The 17,475-nt window shown below is 44.8% G+C and overlaps 1 protein-coding gene across 3 annotated transcripts in view; it reads left to right on the forward strand.

Moving 5' to 3' along the window:
- The window catches only part of PTPRG (protein tyrosine phosphatase receptor type G), a 692,573-nt gene that overhangs the window by 584,155 nt on the left and 90,943 nt on the right, over positions 1–17,475 (forward strand). For all 3 annotated transcript variants that reach the window (XM_019728372.2, XM_019728373.2, XM_019728374.2), the window contains exons 9-12: positions 3,366–3,550; positions 6,576–6,684; positions 12,295–12,344; positions 14,122–14,902. In XM_019728372.2, coding sequence (XP_019583931.2) covers positions 3,366–3,550; positions 6,576–6,684; positions 12,295–12,344; positions 14,122–14,902 — 1,125 coding nt within the window. The remainder of the gene's footprint in view (positions 1–3,365; positions 3,551–6,575; positions 6,685–12,294; positions 12,345–14,121; positions 14,903–17,475) is intronic.

A 17,475-nucleotide genomic window follows, 5' to 3' on the forward strand; every position in this document is an offset into this window, starting at 1 on the left:
TGAATTCCTGTCCTGGTAGGTGGTCCTGTTAGAGGGCGGCCAGACCTGACTCCTATGTGAGCTTATCTCAGTGTTTTCCGGTACACTGGGACAGTGGGATTCTCTACTGTCATTCAAAACAGTGATACCAAGCTCCATTAATTGACAAGGGAATATTTCCATGACTTACTGAGTAAAACATAACAGCAAAAATAAAATGCCAGTTACAGTGCCATAGTGCATCCATCCTATCCATCCCATTTACATCATATTGTATGTATGTGCTTTTACGTGTGTAGGAAGAGATATCTGGATGTTGACTCCCCAGAAAGTAAATAATAGTTATCTCTGGGTACTGGAATTTGGGGTGATTTTTTTTTTAACTTCTTTTTTTGTATTACTTGGGTTTCTTTTTTAAAAACAAAACAAAACATTAACATGAATCATCTTAATCAGCAAAGAAAAATCCAGCTATTTTAATTGCAAAGAATAAATAAGAAGAATGGTTGCTTCCGTGTGTGGGTGATAAGAATTATTTATGTGGTTATGATGTAACTGTTAGAGATACATGCATCCAGCTCACAGAACCATCCATACAGCTCACCACTAATTGGAGCAGGGAAGCGATGGCTTCAGAATAAGGGAGATAAATAAGAATATGGTAGGAGGTGAGAAAATATGTAGAAGTCAGGAAATCTGACATGGTCATCATTGTGAGGGATGGAAGCTTCCCAATATATAAATCTCCTTGGTTCATTATTGGCATTTGGAAAGATGGGGGTGTAGATCTTTTCTGACTTTCCCCCTTCCTGTCTTGAGAAACTGGAAGCCAGTTAAGTTGAGCTATTTTATTAATAAAATGGTATGTTAGCGTCACCTAGTGTGCACACTCTGTCATTTCACCCCCCGCATCTCCCTTCAGACTCTTTGTTTGATGTCCTTGCTCTGGTGGCATGTGTGCGGCAAGCAGCAAGATGCCTCCCGGGGTTCTTCAGGGCAGTGGGAATGCTTCATTAATTTATCCCTTCCTTCCTGTCTCAGTCACACAAAGCAAATCTCTCCGACTGCATCGTGATTTGGCAGTTGAAGAGCAAAAGAATGCCTCCCTGTCAAAACCAATCTCCTCTTTTCTCCAGCCGTCTGCTCCTTAAAGCAGGGAGGCCATCCTGCTCTCTGGGGCTGCCTCGGGCTGCCTCGCGCTTGGGGCTCTGGGGGAGTCTGGCCATGGTGGGCTCCTGGGAGACGCCAACCCAACCAGGGCCCTCTGGCGCAGCTTCTCCAGTGGTGCTCACCTTCTGCACTCAAAACCTGAGTGTGGTCCTCACTGCGTCTCCCTCCCTCAGGCCCCTCCTCGGACAGCACGTCACCAGGCCTCTGGGTTTCACCTCTGGCTACTCCCTCCAGAACCTGCCGTTCTGCACTCTCCCCCTGGTCTGTAGGCAACTGGCCATCGGCAGCACCTCCTCCCGGGCCTCCCTCCTCCACTCCTGGCCCTCTAGGTTCTTCTATGCTCAACTGAAGCACCAGGGATCTTTGTAAAGCACACACCTCTGTGTGTCATGCTCTGGTTCAGATCTTCCCAGTGGCTTCTGAGTGCTCTTACGATAAAGGCCAGGATTTTCATCTGGGCCGATGCAGCCTCCCGCTGCAGCTCTCCCCCTGCACTGCTGGGCCCCGTCCTGTGGTTCTTTGGCCTGCCCTCTCCTTCTTCCCCTGACTCCCACCCAGTTAATCTCCACTCAGCTCTCAAGTGTGCCTTCCTCAGAGAGTCTTCACCGGGCCCCATAGCCTGAGTCAAAGCCTCCTGTGATGTGCTTGGGAACTGTCTCATACCGGTCCTCCCCTCCCTCTGTCCCATCCGGGGTGTAATGTCAGTGCCACGTATGTGACTCTTTGGTGAATCCCCAGCTCCCCATTTAGACCAGTAGTTCTTAACTGGGGATGATTGCCCCCCACCCTGGGACATTTGGCATTATCTGGGGACATTATTGGTTGTTATAATTTGGAGGGAGGTTGCTACTGACATCCAGTGGATGAAGGCCAGGGATGCTGCTGAACACCCTGCAACACACAAGACAGCCCCCAAGAGCAAAGACTAGTCTGGCCCAAGAAGTCAGTAGTAGTGAGGCGGAGAAATGCTGCTTCAAACTCCAAGCCCCATGGAGGCAGGAACCACAGCCACAGAGAAAGAGCACGTTTGGAGGCTAAAATGTCGCTTTAAAGGCCGACGTGATATTCTCAACCCTTTTATACGTGCATAACTACCACGCCCACTTCAAAGCTGCCAGCCACAGGGAATAAATAAAAAGAGGGCTAGCCTGACTTTTCCTTGTGCCCCCCAGCAGGATAACGATCCATGGTCCTTCTGGTCCAGAGGGAAGCATCCTTTTTTTGTGTATGTGCCTTTGCTGTAAACGTATTTAAAGTCTCATTTTAGATTTTATTTGTTTATACTCTGATTTATTTACAATAAAATTTTATCTACAATTTTAGTTTGTTGGGATACCCCACAGGTCAAATGGACTGGCTTCTACAAAAACTTCATCAAGAAAGAAAGGTCAGATGCCTATTCTAGGTTGAAAGAGGACTTATAACAATTAAATGCAACTGCGATAAGGGGGAAAACAGCTATAAACAATCTTTCAGAGACAGTTGGGGAAATTTGATTCTGGACTGTGTATCAGATAGTATTACTGAATTAATGTTTATTTTCTTAGGTGTGGTAACGGTATTAGGGTTATTGTCTTAGCTCAGGCTGTTATAACAAACTACCATAGACTGGGTGGCTTATAAACAACAGAAATTTATTTTTCACAGTCCTGGAGGCTGGGAAGTCCAAGATAAGGGCACTCGCAGATTCACTGTCTGGTGAGCCCACTTCCTGGTTCTTGATGTCACCTCCTCTCTGTCCTCATGTGGCAGAAGGAGCCAGGGAACTCTGTGGAGTCTCTCTTATAAGGGCATTGATCCTGTTCACGAGGGCTCCATCCTCATGATCTAAACCATGACATTCGGGATTAGATTTCCACATAAAAATTTGGGGGGGTGGGAGAGCAAAGCCTTCAGTCTATTGCAATCATATAGGAGAATGTCCTTCTTCTTAGAAGATGCAGGCCAGGGTATTAAGGAGTGATGTGTCAGGATTTCCACAACTTGCTTATGATGATTTAGCAGGGAAACTGCGCGCGTGTGTGTGTAGAAAGACAGAGAAGGGAGAACAGATACAGTACAATGCTAATAGCAGGCAGATTTGGGTGAAGGGAGTATGGTGCCTCCTATACTACTGTGTCACCTTTTCAAGGTTGGACTCCTTCAGCATGCAGGGCAGGGGAGTGAGTGCTATGTGGGGCCGCAAGCCCCCTGAGCATGGCCGTTTGTGTCTTCAGTTTGCAGCTCTCCGCCCATCCACATGAAGGTGCAGCCTCTGAACCAGACGGCGCTGCAAGTGTCCTGGAGCCAGCCCGAGACCATCTACCACCCCCCCATCATGAACTACATGATCTCCTACAGCTGGACGAAGAACGAAGACGAGAAGGAGAAGACGTTTACAAAGGACAGCGACAAAGACCTGGTAAAATCTTTCTGTTCCCTGTCAGGGCCCCTGCTGTCCTTGAGGTTGTGAGAAGGGTCCTGCCACATCTCTGCCTGGCACCACAGGTGGCTTTATCTGTGTCACCCCAGCCTCACGCTGCCTCCTGAGGGCTGGCACTGCCACGGGCTCTGCTGCGGCGTGTCGCTACCATGGTGAGCTGTGGCCAGTGCCTGCCTGGGTGCCATCCCAGCCTCACGTATACCAACCGGCCAGTGCCACAGGAGAAGCTAGTTAATTTCTTTATAATTAGGCCCATCAAAAGTGACTCCTTTTTCTTTCGTTGTTACAAAAACAGAAAGCTTCTGTTGAGCCCTTTTCATCTGATAGGGTCGTTAGAAATAGTAAATGTTCGTGAATGTACCACAGGTCTGACACATGGCCAGCACTATATATAAGTACTAGCTCTCGTGATCACAGTGAATCCTCCTCCCCGTCTTCCTTCCTGCTGTTGTCACCACCACCAGGCAGCTGTGCACAGTCCCCACCGCTCCCTTGTCACATTCAATCTGCCTCACACTTTCCTACCTGCTGGATCCTGTGGCCACGTAGTTTGTAACCACTGTTCTCAGACTCTCAGACACTGCTAATATCTTACCTCACTTTGAGCTATACATGCCCAAGTCCACATCTCATCTTAAAATTTGCATAAATATTTAGTGGCCAATGCCCAACAAAGCCCTTCAGAACAGATGTTTGTAGAAGCCACCTTCTTCCCCTGGAAAAGCGAACCCTCCAACAAGCACTAGCCTTTACGTCCTTGCATAGAAACTCAATGTGACACATTTGGGTTTGAAAGCCCTTGCTTTTATATTTAATCAAAGGAAGGCTTTAGAATAATGAAATCCGTAATTGTATATGCCCATGAAAAGTGCAGTCGCACTGAGTGGGATTCTTAATGACTGTTATCACTTTGTTTTTTCCTCCCAGTACAGAGTCCCCGGAGCCCATTCAATCAGTTACAGAATACTTTTCATATTCCTTTAGATGAAGATTCTTTTACTTCATTTCCATTTATATTTTCAATTTCCCCACTAGACATTGTTATCTGGGTCATTTTAGGGAGTGATGAGCTTCATGAAATCAGAGAGGAATCTATTGAAATAACCCAAGGTGATGATGTATTTTAACCTTTGTGTTGTCGCTACTGGGAGTCCGTAAGGGATTTTTCTCTTTCTGAAGTAAAGATGGCTTGCATTAATCAGCAGAAACTATGTAGGTGCTTAGGCAGTTTCTTGTTCTAAGTGGAAAATAATTAAACATGCAAAGATGAATAGATAGGGGCTTGGAGTGAATTCTAATAAATCCCTGCATAGATGCAGGGAAGATTTTGCTCTGAACAGAAGATGGGGTCAGAGGTGTAGAGAATGAGGCATAAATTAGTTTCAGAGAAAGAGAGAGATGTAGAGAAAAACCTGCTTTGACAGCAAGTTCTTTTTTAATAAGAATTTCTCGGGGTGGGTAGTTTCTTTTGGGACACACAAAATTAATTTTCTTAATTCCTCAAGAAGTCAAGCAGCTGACTTAGTGGCAACAAAGCTGTTCTCTTAACATTGTAGCCCAGAACCGAAAAGTAATAATTTGCGTTGGTGCAGCATTTTCCAATTTACATGCCTGGTCCACATCCTCACTGCAAACCTGTAGGGCAGATGTGACTACTACGTCCTCCAAAAGAGATAAATGAGGCTTTAAGTGAAATAATGTGACCCCAACCTACTGCTCTCTCCAGGAAGCAGTTTTCTAGGCAATGGTGGCAGGTGTGGCCACAATAACATTTTAATGCCTGGTCAGAGGTTTTCAATAGCTGCATTGGGAAAACCCACTCAGCGGTTAAGCTCCCAGAGCTGCTTTTTATACTTGGCCCAGAATACACATTTCTATGACAAGACATTTCATCCATTAGAGAAGTCTTTGAAATCAGTTGCTTTTGTTGCTTGTTTCTTCACAAAGCAAACGTTGTCTGCTTTCTTAGGTAGTTGCTGTTTTCTCATTTTTAAAGGCTCTTGGAATAAAGCTTTGAGGAATAGGGACCTGGATTTGTCAGGTGTCAGATGACTGGGGACTGGCAAATTTTTTCTAGAAAGGACCAGATAGTAAAGATTTTAGGCTTTGTGGGACATGAGTCCTCTGTGGCAACAATTCAGCCCTAACATTGTAGGGTGAACACTGCCATAGACAACATGTAAATGAATGGGCGTGGCTGTGTGCCAATAAAACTTTATTTATAAAAACAGACAGGGGGAGGAGTTGACCTGGGAGCTGGAGCTTGCCGGCCTCTGTGTTAGACCAGGGGCGTTCTTCCTGCTGCATTGTGTGGACTACCGATGAACAAGCTTTGCCTGGTCCATGTTACCTAGCTTTCCCAAGAACCCTGTGAGATAGCTGTTCCTTTCCCCACCTTACTGTTGAAGGTAGCAGAGGACAAAGACATCGAGCAACAGGCTCAGCATCACAGCTGATAAATGGGGTGACAAGGCTAGATCTCACGTTGTCTGACCTCTAGCAAGGTGCCCTTCCTGCATCGTGCCCTGTAATATCCATGGTCTAGATACGAGACCTTTAAACTGCAAGGAAACTGACATGCAGAGATTTTGTTGCTGATGTTATAATCTCTGCCTGGCTCTGGAAATACAGTGCACTTGATAATTCTAGAGGCCATCTAGGGTAAATAATTACAGTTTATAAGGTACAGTAGCTATGAAAGAAGTCCAAACCCTGTGAGTATAGAAAGGGTTGAAGATACAGCCCAAGCCATAGTAAAAACTACGAGTCAAGACTGATTGTTATGTCTTGTATCCTGCACATTTCGGTGTTGAAAACAGATTCCTAAGCAAGGTTCTTTCTGGCCGCTCTTTCCTTTCAAAGCGAGCCTTTGGTCAGTGTGGAAGCATCATGTCTGTCAGGCTGTGACGTAATACAGAGCATTCCTCTAGGTTTGGCGTTAGAGGGTAAGTATGTACAGGCCCTCAGACCAACTCACTGGCCTTCTCTCTCTCTCCACCTACAGAAAGCTACCATTAGCCATGTCTCACCTGATAGCCTTTACCTGTTCCGTGTGCAGGCTGTGTGTCGGAACGACATGCGCAGCGACTTCAGTCAGACGATGCTCTTTCAAGGTGAGGCCCTTTTTCCTTCTCGTCCGGCCTGGAGTGCCCCTGAGCCCCCTCCTTCGTGCGTTGTCTTTTTCTTGTCACGATGCTTGAACAAAAGAAAACAAGCCTGGTCTAAGAATCAGTGTGGGGTTTTAAATCGCACCTGAAAAGCCTCAGGAATTTAGGCCTGTCTTTTAGGTGGGGGTTTTCAGAGGCCAGAAGAGGAAAAGAACAAAGTGTTGATTTTATCATTATTATTGTTATTTTCCATCTGTGGAGAACCAAGTATTTGTCTAATGCCGAGTCCGAGCACAAATCCTAGCTGTGTTGTGGAATGTCCTCTTGTATTTCTAGATGATTCCAGAACGAGAGCCCAAAGAGATACCATTCACTCCCCCAGCTGGCAAGCCATACAGACAACCCCCTGTTCACGGGATCCTTGAACTTCTTGAGAAATAGATATATGTTCCTCCTGATTTGGCGACTAGTAGAAAGTTCTAGGGCCAGAACTAGTGAGGCGAGAGAGGCATTTGTCTTGGTGCAAAATTTAAAGAGGCATCAAAAAAAAACCTCAGTAATTGAGATAAATCATATTTTAATGGAATGTTTTTAGAAGCAAAATCAATTTTAAAAAATCATAAACAAAATATCAGAATTTTAAATAAAGACAGGATCTACTCTGTCCTTCTTGCTCTAGCCCGGCCCTAATCCTAGTTCCAACAAAACTTTATTTGCAAAACTGGGCCACCAGCCTGTGGGCCATAGTTGTAGACTTGGTTTTGTGATGTGTGCAGTCCAGCATGGAGGGTGAGACCAGGGCATCGGGCTTTGCTCTGCCAGTCAGGTCCTCCCCGATGGGTCATCAGTTTCAGAGAAACCGACATACCAGGCCAGTGGTTTCTAGCCTTTTTGAGTCATGTATCTGAGGAAAGCTGTTCCCTAGAAAATGCCAAAATCATGCATACAGTTTCGGGGCACTGTAGAGCCTGTAGGCCTTGGACCAGCAGCAGAAGCATCGTCTGGAAGCCTGTGAGAAATGCACATTCATGGGCCCCTCCCAGATCAATTGCCTCAGAATCTCTGAGGGCGGGGCCCAGGAATCTGAGTTTCAACCAGATGGCCCAGGTGACTGGCATGCACGTTAAAGACTGAGAAGTCCTGGGCTAGAGATTGGGCCCTGGAATTTGGGGTGGGGGTGGGGTCCCAAGTTTGAGTCCTGGTTGCACTTAGTATCTCTGCAGCTCTGAGAATGTTTATTAACTTTTCTAAGCTGCACTTTCACAGTCCAAAATGTGGTCATACTAACAGTAGTGACCTCACAGGGACCTTTAGAATGACATGGGGTGATGCATGTGAAATAATTCACATAGTGTCTGGTACCGACTATAAATAGCCCCTTACTATTAGGTTTGATATAAAAACTAATAAACGATGAACCCAGAGTAAAAAGCCCTCCAGCCTCCAGGGATCCCTTCTGGCTTTACAATTTTGCATTTAAATATTCTTTGCTAATGTTCACATTATCTCATCCTTCCTTTTAAACGAATTGAAATTAGCATGAATGTATCTTTTTCACAAATGAATCACTGCTCGGGTGTCTACTACCTGTGCCCTGAATGTATTGGCCCCTTTGTCTGGGTTGAGGAGGGACTGTGGGCGAGGCCAGGTCTGCAACAGCCCAGGGTAGAGAGAACAGGAGGCCAGAGTAGGTGCTTGCTGAGGCTGGGGCCCTGGAACTTAGGCCACATAAATCATGATTAGGCCTCCCATGTGCTCCAAGAGCCTGGAATCTGCAGAACTGCCTTTCTTGATTAATAGGCTCCCTGAGCTTGCTGGCTTCTGCATGGACTTTGAAAAATTAAATGTTTGTAATGTAATATAATTCAAAAAGGCCTTGTCCGCCATAAATTCTAAGCACAGGATATTTAACATATCTGATCACAGTAACTTGTTGAAAATGGCTGGTGTTTCCTTTGTCCACAGACTTTCTTTGCTTGGGGTGGACATGAGTTTGCTCTTTTTGTATGTCGGCCTTTGTCCCCATGTGTTGACAAAGAGGTGTGGGCCCTTCAGGCCTCCCTACAGTGGCTTTAGCATCTTCCCTGCAGCATCCAGTGGGCAGTGTAAAAACTAAATCTCATTCGAGGTAAGCTAACATACCTGTCTGGTGAGCCACGTAGGAGTTCATGAGCAGTAGAGGCCAGTGTACAAAACGGACCCACTATTGGCCTTAAGTTGTAAAAAGGGAAAGGAGAAAAGCTTACAGAATTTCACGGAAGTCTTATAGGGAATAATTAGGTTTCCCAGTGATAAAGTTTACATCTGGTTTGGGAGCATGAGCAAGTCACATGGAATATTTACCTTATCATTGTAAATATACCAATATTTACGTTCTCTATAACACAGCAATAAATATGTTGCGTTTACCTTACTGTGCTAAATATGGCAGTGATAACGGCAACCAGAATCTATAGGCTGGGTCACAGTTACTGAGCATTTGCCCATAAGTTATTGCATCTGACCTCATGGCAGTTTGTAATATCGGTGTTATCTTAACAGATGGGCAAATGCTCTTCGGGGCACTTGAATAACTTGTTAAAAATCACTTGGCTACTAAGCAGAGTTGGATTTCTTATTCCAAAGCCCAGTCATTTATACACAGCAATGGACCACCTCCAAAGAGTAAATATTACCCACATCCCCCAGTCTTCCACAGAGGGATAAAAATATTCATTACTAAGTGTTCAAAGCCTTTTTGCAACTCTTAACAATCATGGAAAATGGGGGTTCTTGAGCTTTTTCTTTGAGCAACAGCCGTGTTAGGCAGCCTAGTAAAGCTGACGGATCCTCTATCAAAATGTTTTAAAGTAAAAAACAGTGAAATACATAGGACAGGAAACTAGTTATGTTCAAATACAGTTGTCAAAATATTTTAAACAAATAAATTTGGAATGTAGTAATATGTGTGCTTTTTTATTAAAGTATTAAATGACAAGTGGTGGGTCTGTTAGCTATTGTGATTTCTGAGTAATGATGAACAGAAATGATATTCCAAAATAGCTACAACTGAAAGCCAGTCTGAAAAGAACTGATTTCAATCAGAGACAAAGTCCCAGGGCCTATTAATGCAGCTGAAATTGTTACTTGTGTTCATAGTGGATGGAAGGGTTATATCTCAGTGAGAGTTTAGTGACAGACAGTGCGGTGTCATTTTTTCCCTGTCCCTGAATTCCATTCGGCCCACCAACCCAGGTTAAGCACTCCTGACCTGAAAGTTCCTGTAGAAACTTCCTAGTCACCACAGCCAGAACTGACCCTGCTGAAAATTGTTCAAGATTAATGAAAACAGGCATGCTGATGGGAGTGGCTGTTTAGTGTGTTGGTCTTAATTAGAGCCTTTTATTAAAGGGCAGGTAAAGCAGGTCTCCTGGGAACCTTTTTCTCTGCCTTAACAAAGGCATATACCTGTCTGAAGCAGTGCAATTTTAATCCCAGAGCAACTAAATGATGGTAAGAGGTTGTTTTTAGTGCCAGGCAAGAGCTGTTGGCGTCCTAGGCTGCCTCATTTGATCTGATTGTTATTGATTTCTAGATTGGTCTGTTCTCCACATTTGTCTGTCTGCACATTTCAGTTTCCAGCTATGCAAAATGAATCCATGGTTAGGACAAGGGTTCCAAATTCGGGTTCCCCCGAGGCCACGCAGGGAACATGTACAAATGAGGGGAGGCCTGTCGGTGGGCATTGAGATCATGTGCCCACTGAAAAGGGGTAACGGACATTAAGCCCCAGCCAAATGTTTTCCTGCAGGAAGGTGAGCTTGGTCTTGCCAAATATTGTGATTTTTTTTTCAGGATAAGTAGGAAATTGGGATTTTTAGGTAAAAACTATTGTTTATAATGTTTACAAAGCTATCGCTTACAATGGCAGCAAATTGTTTTCAAAATAGCTTGCAGGCCAAACAAAAATTATGTCGGTCACTTGCCACTTCTAGTTTAGATAAAGACAACAGCAGGTACAAATGTTGCTTATTTTGGTATTTAGCATTTTTTGCTCATTTTTCAGTGCCATGTATATACAGGAAGCAAACTCTTATTTTATATTGCACTATTGGTTCTTGAGATAATGACAAAGAAGCACTTTGATATATATATTTTTAAGTTATGCTATTTAGCATTATTCGCAGCGAAAAGGTGGAGGCATCCCAAACATCCATCAATAATGAATGGGTAATGTGGTATACATACAATGGAATATTATTCAGCCTTAAAAAGGAGGGAAATTCTGACACATGCTAGGCATGGTTGAACCTTGAGGACATTATGCTAAGTGAAGTAAGCCAGTTGCAAAAAGACAAATGTACTGGGGGAACCAAAAAAATGTATACACAGTTTAAGATACATTATCTATGTGTTACTTTTCGAAGTTGAATTGAGTTGCGTAGCAATGTGTAGTACCATGTTCACTCAAAAGATGGCGGTAATCAAATGAACGTTGCATCATTCATTGTATTACAATTTTAATACTTTTTTTCCTTTCTTAAAAATGTGTATACATTTTTTTGGCACCCTCTGTATATGATTCCAGTTATATGAGACACCTAGAGTAGTCACTTATCGAAACAGAAAGTACAGTGGTGGTTGTCGGGCTGAGAGGAGGGACAACGAGGACTTGTTTAATGGGTGCAGGTGAAAAAGTTCTAGAGCTTCGTTACACAGTAATGTGAATATACTTAACACTATTGAACTGTATATTGAAAAGTAGTTAAGATTGTAAGTTTTCTGTTACGTGTATTTTACCACAATTAAACATTTTTTTAAAGCTATGTTGTTTAATGACATGGGTGAACAGAACTGCAGGAAGGAACAAGCACCAGGAAGAGTAATGTGTGGTTAATAGAAAAGAATTTGACCATTTAAAGCAACGGTGGGTTTTAAAACTTAAGTAGCAATAAAATATATGACAATACACAAAAGGTGAGGCAGGCAAATAGCGTTACATAATTCTATAATTCTTACATTTTTAGAAAGTGTTAAAAGTATTAATTTAAGGTAAACTGTGACAAGCTTAGGATGTTAATTGTAATCACTGAAAGGATAATGTAAGAAATTAAAACCAAAAAGATAATAGAGAAGAACAATGAAATAACAGGACTCGATGTATATGAAGTTCCAAACTAGGACTCTGAGGGGGGGTATTGAGTGGATGGGGGCGCATGCAAACCTGCGGTGCTGCTGGAAGATGTCTGTATCTCAGTATGGGTGATAGTTACACAGCTGTTTACAGAGGTAAAAATGAATTAGACTTTACAGTTAAGATTTACTTGCCCAAATACATTTTATTGTATTAAGTTTTTCCTCAATAAATCAGAGAACAGTAACAATTTTTAAAAATTTTAAACTATTCGCTTAAGACAAGATTCAGCAAACTGGCCCTCTGCATCTTTTTTAATGACTCACCATCTAAGAAGGGGTTTATATCCTTAAGTGGTTGGAAAAAAAATCTAAAGAGGAATAAAGTTTCATGACATGAAAGTTATATGTGATTCAGATTTATGTATATAAGTACATTTTTGGGGGAACAAAAACAACAAAAAGTTCATATTGTTTACAGTGTAATTTCTTTTGTTTTTTCAGCTAATACCACTCGAATATTCCAAGGGACCAGAATTGTTAAAACAGGAGTGGTAAGTAGAGAATGGTAATTGCTTTGTCATGGATGGTTATTAATTTGCATGCAGTTAAAATTGTCCCCACGAGGTGGCAGTATGATGTTGTTAAACTACTTAATGTGAAGAGGTTAAAATACAGAAAAAATTACAGTCACTCTTTATAATTCAGTACACTATGAAAACAAGCAGTAGTGTTACACAGTATAATTTTTGTCAAGGTGAAAACTCTCCAGATTTTTTATTATTATTTGTAGGATCGTAGGATGTAGGAATGCGAGAAGTCTGCTCCAAGCCCTTCGTTGCACATAATTGTAAAATTCAGAGGTTGTCATTTGCCCAGAGTTACATGGATTTGCAAATATCTGGTACCTCAATAAATACCTATGTTTTCCCATTTCTAGTACAACTAAATATAATGTTAATCACATCATTGGTAATAACAATAATAACCTAAAATTTACTAAGCATTTCCTGGGTTTCGAGCACAGATAATTTCGTTATTTTATTTACCCTTCACCGCATCCCACAGATTGGTGTTACTATTATCCCCATTTTATGGTTAGAGAAACTGAGGCTTATTAATGTAATAGGCCCAGCATCACCCAGAGAACAAGTGAGGCATCGTCGACTCAAGCTTTGGCTTCATTGACTCAAGTGCCTTATCTTATGTGGCTTCTGGTATTTCATTAACCAGCCCCAGAACTCAACATTCACTCACTTGATCGTCCTTAAACTATAACGTTTTCACACCAAAACTTGGTGATAAAGTTATGAAATCTAAGGCGTTCTGGCTATATTGTTTTCAACTATATTACGGACGGGTTGGAATCTGGATTCTGTATACCAGGTTATACGAACTGAAACTCATAACTCAGACCAACACTTCTTGTTTTCCTCAGGTACCGTATGTGAGTACAGACCCACAATCGAGCCCCAATTTAGTTTGGTGGGAAGAATGAGCTGAGGTTTGGACTCAGGCAGCCTTGCCTCTGCCCCTTCATATCTCTGTGCCTCAGTTTCCTCATCTGTAGAACTGGATGATGATTATGTGTGCCCCCCGGGTAGCATGGGAAGTCCCGGCACATCGTTGGCAGTTGTTAAGTGGAACTCTGACTGTGGCATGTACATGGGCAAAGATTTTGCCATGAATAAACCCAGAGACCGCAAGGTGCAGCACCTATCCTGTGCATGACATGGAGATGCAGGGCTGTGAACGAGTTCCCAAGGCCTGCAGTGTCGGGTGTGGTTCCTGCTCCTGACCCTGCCCCTGCAGACCTGGGCTGGCCACTTCCCCTCTCTGTGCATCCACTTCCTCATTATCCGATGGCAGAACCAGATCATGGAGCCTTTCTGGACCTAAGAGCTGTGTGTTCTCCACAAGCTCTAGTAATGGCTAATAAAGCAAGGCCTCCTGCCTCGCCCAGTGTCTGTCACGCAAGAACAGTAGACCTCTGATGTTGCCAGTTCATTGCTCGTTTGATGTTTTCCTTTCAGCCAACTTGAATGCTACTTTTGCCACCCAGCCTCCTCCTGAGCAATGTCAGTGAAATGTTGGGTTTGATGTGCTAGTTAAAAGTAATTGTAACACCGTTAAGACCAGAGATGGTCATCCACGGATCACCTAATGTCAGCTTTGACACCATGCTTTGGGAAACCCCATGAGTAAAGTAAAAAACCAGTAAAACCCTTTGAGGGTCATCACCAGGGCCTCATTCCCATTCCTAATGACTGACACATCTCTGCTTTCTCTTTCTTTGTCCCTTCTCCCAACCTCTCACGTGACCCTTTCAAGCCCACAGCGTCTCCTGCCTCTTCAGCCGACATGGCCCCCATCAGCTCGGGGTCTTCGACCTGGACATCCTCTGGCATCCCCTTCTCATTTGTTTCCATGGCGACTGGGATGGGCCCATCCTCCAGCGGCAGCCAGGCGACAGTGGCCTCGGTGGTCACCAGCACACTCCTGGCTGGCCTGGGGTTCAGCGGCAGTGGCATCTCCTCCTTCCCCAGCACCGTGTGGCCCACGCGTCTCCCCACGGCAGCTTCGGCCAGCAAGCAGGCCGTGAGGCCAGTCCAGGCCACCACAGAGGCCGTGGCTGCTCCAGGCCCGGACGGCGATTCGGCACCGACCAAGGACAATGAGGGTACCGAGCAAGGGGAAAAGGATGAGAAAAGTGAGAGTGAGGATGGGGAGCGGGAGCATGAGGAGGAGGGGGAGAAGGACTCCGAGAAGAAGGAGAAGAGTGGGGTGACCCACGCCGCCCAAGAGCAGAACCAGACCGAGCCCTCCCCCATGCCCTCGTCTCCCAATAGAACTGCCCAGGATGGGGGGCAGCAGACTATACCTGGGCCCGAGCAAGACAGTACTGCCATCCCCACTGACCAGCCCGCTGACACAAGGGACGCCGACCCTGGCCTGGACTCCAATTCTGTCACCTCCACCCAAGTGCCCCCCACAGTCACAGAGGAACATTATGAAGGGAGTGATCCCAAGAGCCCTGCAGTGCCGTCTAAAAAGCCTATGTCCCGAGGGGACCGGCTTTCCGAGGATAGCAGATTTATCACTGTTAATCCAGGTAAGTGGCCTGTCCTCTATTGAGGCTCTATGCTGCTATGATCAGTGTAAGACTGATTACCCTTTAGAAAATAATTGGGGTAGGGTGTGAAGATCCAGAAAATGCTTAATATTCTTAGACTTGTGTATGTCCCTGGCTTAAAGGGTGTGTGTGTGTGTGTGGTCTATATATATATATTATTCTAATAAGAATAACCTACTTTTTTATTGTTGCTGAAATAAGTCTTGCCTTGATATTTGGTTCTCGGTAAAATCTACTTTTCTCAGAATAGCTCCAAGGACTTCAACCACGCAGTGAACTAAATGAATAAAGAAGACATTGCTCTTAAGCAATTTGTTCATTAAGACGTAATTCTTTAGTCACTTGTTCAACACGTGTACTTACAGACTGCCTGTTTGGTGGCAGGCACTGCGCCGGGTGCTAAGCCAGGTGAGCACGGTCCCCGCCTATGGAAGCTCACAAGAAAGAGGCGAAGACAAGTGACAGCAGCTAGCTAGAGCGCACGCCAGGAAGTTAGGAAGCAGGAAGTTTCGAAAGCAAGCAAGCGAGTTAGCTGGCAAGACAGAAACCAGCTACCTAAAGTTGGAGATTGTGAAATGGTAATAGGAAATAAACAGGGTGCTGTCAGAGAGAACAGTGAAAAAGGCAGGGACATCCCTATCTAAGGCCACTCTGGAGAGTGACATTTATCCTGAAACTTAAAGGATGAGAGGCTCCAATGTGTGCAGGGTGGCGGGGGCAGGGGGGTGGACTGTTCCCCACACTGTCCCATCCCAAGAAATGGGGCTCTCTATCCCAGAGCCCCATGTGCTATATGAATTATCCAGTGTGTAGGTAGTGAGACCGGGGCAGGGCTGGTCTGGACTCCTCCGTGAGGATGTGTCCCCATCACCCTGACTGGTGGCAGCTTTGTTGCTCCATTATACGCTCAGATGTTAATGAACCATCCTGATAGTTTCTGCAAGGAAGCCTTGAGCATCAGGGGTTGTTATTGTTGTGAGGGGTTTTCTTAATAAATTCTTCCTTTTGCCAGACTACAAGATGTTTAGCAACAATTTTTGCATCTAAGCTGTTGTGGAGTTATAAAAGTGCAAAAAAAAAAAAGCAACTGGTAAATATTTATTTGCTTTTGCACTTGTAAACATTAAAATTCATCTAAAGCTGAGATCTCGTATGTTAAGATACAACTTAGAATAAATTTTCATGTTTTGAATTATGTTCCTCCTTAACGCCGGTATGGACTCATTTTTTTGAAGTGTGGTCTTCCTCGGGCTGTTGCTCAGTCGTCGTGAGTTTAGGGAAAGGTGCAGAGGAGGCTTCTGCAGAATCGAGGGAAGGCAGTATCAGGCCACTGGTGAAGCTGTCGGATGGCATTCCGACATGAACACTGACATTCCCTCTAGGAATGGCTGTGAAAAAGTCCAATTTCTTATATTTGAAGATGTTAAAGATGTATTGAGTACCCGCTGCTGTGTACCAGGCACTGAAATAGGCATTGGGATCAGAACATAGATCAAGACAGGCCTCTGTTTCCCTGGGGTTTAGGTTCTAGTGGGGGAGCTTGAGAACATTCCAATAAACAAATGTGGTGGTGACTCCCAGAGTTGGGGAGAATGACATTTGAGCAGAGACGCACGTGGTGAGAAGCGGCTAGCCATGCACAGACCTGTAGAAGAGCTGCAGGAAGAGCAGGTCCAGTGTCTGTAACGTGGGATCAACATGGAGCAGGCAAGGAGCCACCAAAAGGCCGTGTGTGTGGACCACAGGGTCAGAAGGACCAGGGATGGGCAGCGCTCAGATCGGCAAGGGGCTCATCAGCCATGCTGAAGATTTGATTCTGACGGCAGCAGAAAAGCAGGGCTGCATTTCAGCAGGAGACATCCTCCTTGGGTTGACTTTTTTGAAAGATTACTCAGGGCTCTATGTGGGGTTATAAAGAGTGCACACAGGAAGCCTATTGGGAGGTGATGGTGATGTGGGCTTGGACCTGTGGGTCTCCCTGGCAACAAGTGGTGGACCTGAAGTTGAGTGGTTCTGCCTCTGGGCTGAAGGCTCTGGCGAAGTAGTATTCTCAGGCGGCTCCTCTCAAACAATTCCTTGCCCACATTCCAGAGAAAGAGGACTGTTAAGAGCTTAGGTGGGGAGTGTTTGTTCACACCTTGAGAAACTGGACAGGAATGGGGACCTGGGCCATGTTCCAGGTATGTGGAAATACGTCATTGCCATTTGAGTCAAATTGCAGATTCCAGGGAAAGGAGAGAAGACACAGTTGGTAAGCCGTGGGGAGTCCCAACGCCAGGCGTGCGGCGGGTGGACGTCCAGCTTCAACTGTCAGGCCTCTGAGTGTCTGCGACCTTGGCAGAGTAGCTTTTGGAGTCAGGTCACGCCGTAGGCTCTGCCCCTTATCCTCTGGGGTCCTAAGGCCGTGTTGGCTCAGCGTCTTCCTCTGTAAAGTGGGGATGGTGACAGCCTTAGTGCAGAAGGAGATGCCGGTAAATGGAGTCAGGCTTGCTGTGGGTGACAAGGCAGGGTGAGCAGTCGGAAGACCACACAGGCACAACGGTGACAGTGAG

This window comes from Rhinolophus sinicus, linkage group LG10 (genome assembly GCF_036562045.2).
Source record: "Rhinolophus sinicus isolate RSC01 linkage group LG10, ASM3656204v1, whole genome shotgun sequence".
NCBI classification, from domain to species: Eukaryota; Metazoa; Chordata; class Mammalia; order Chiroptera; family Rhinolophidae; genus Rhinolophus; species Rhinolophus sinicus.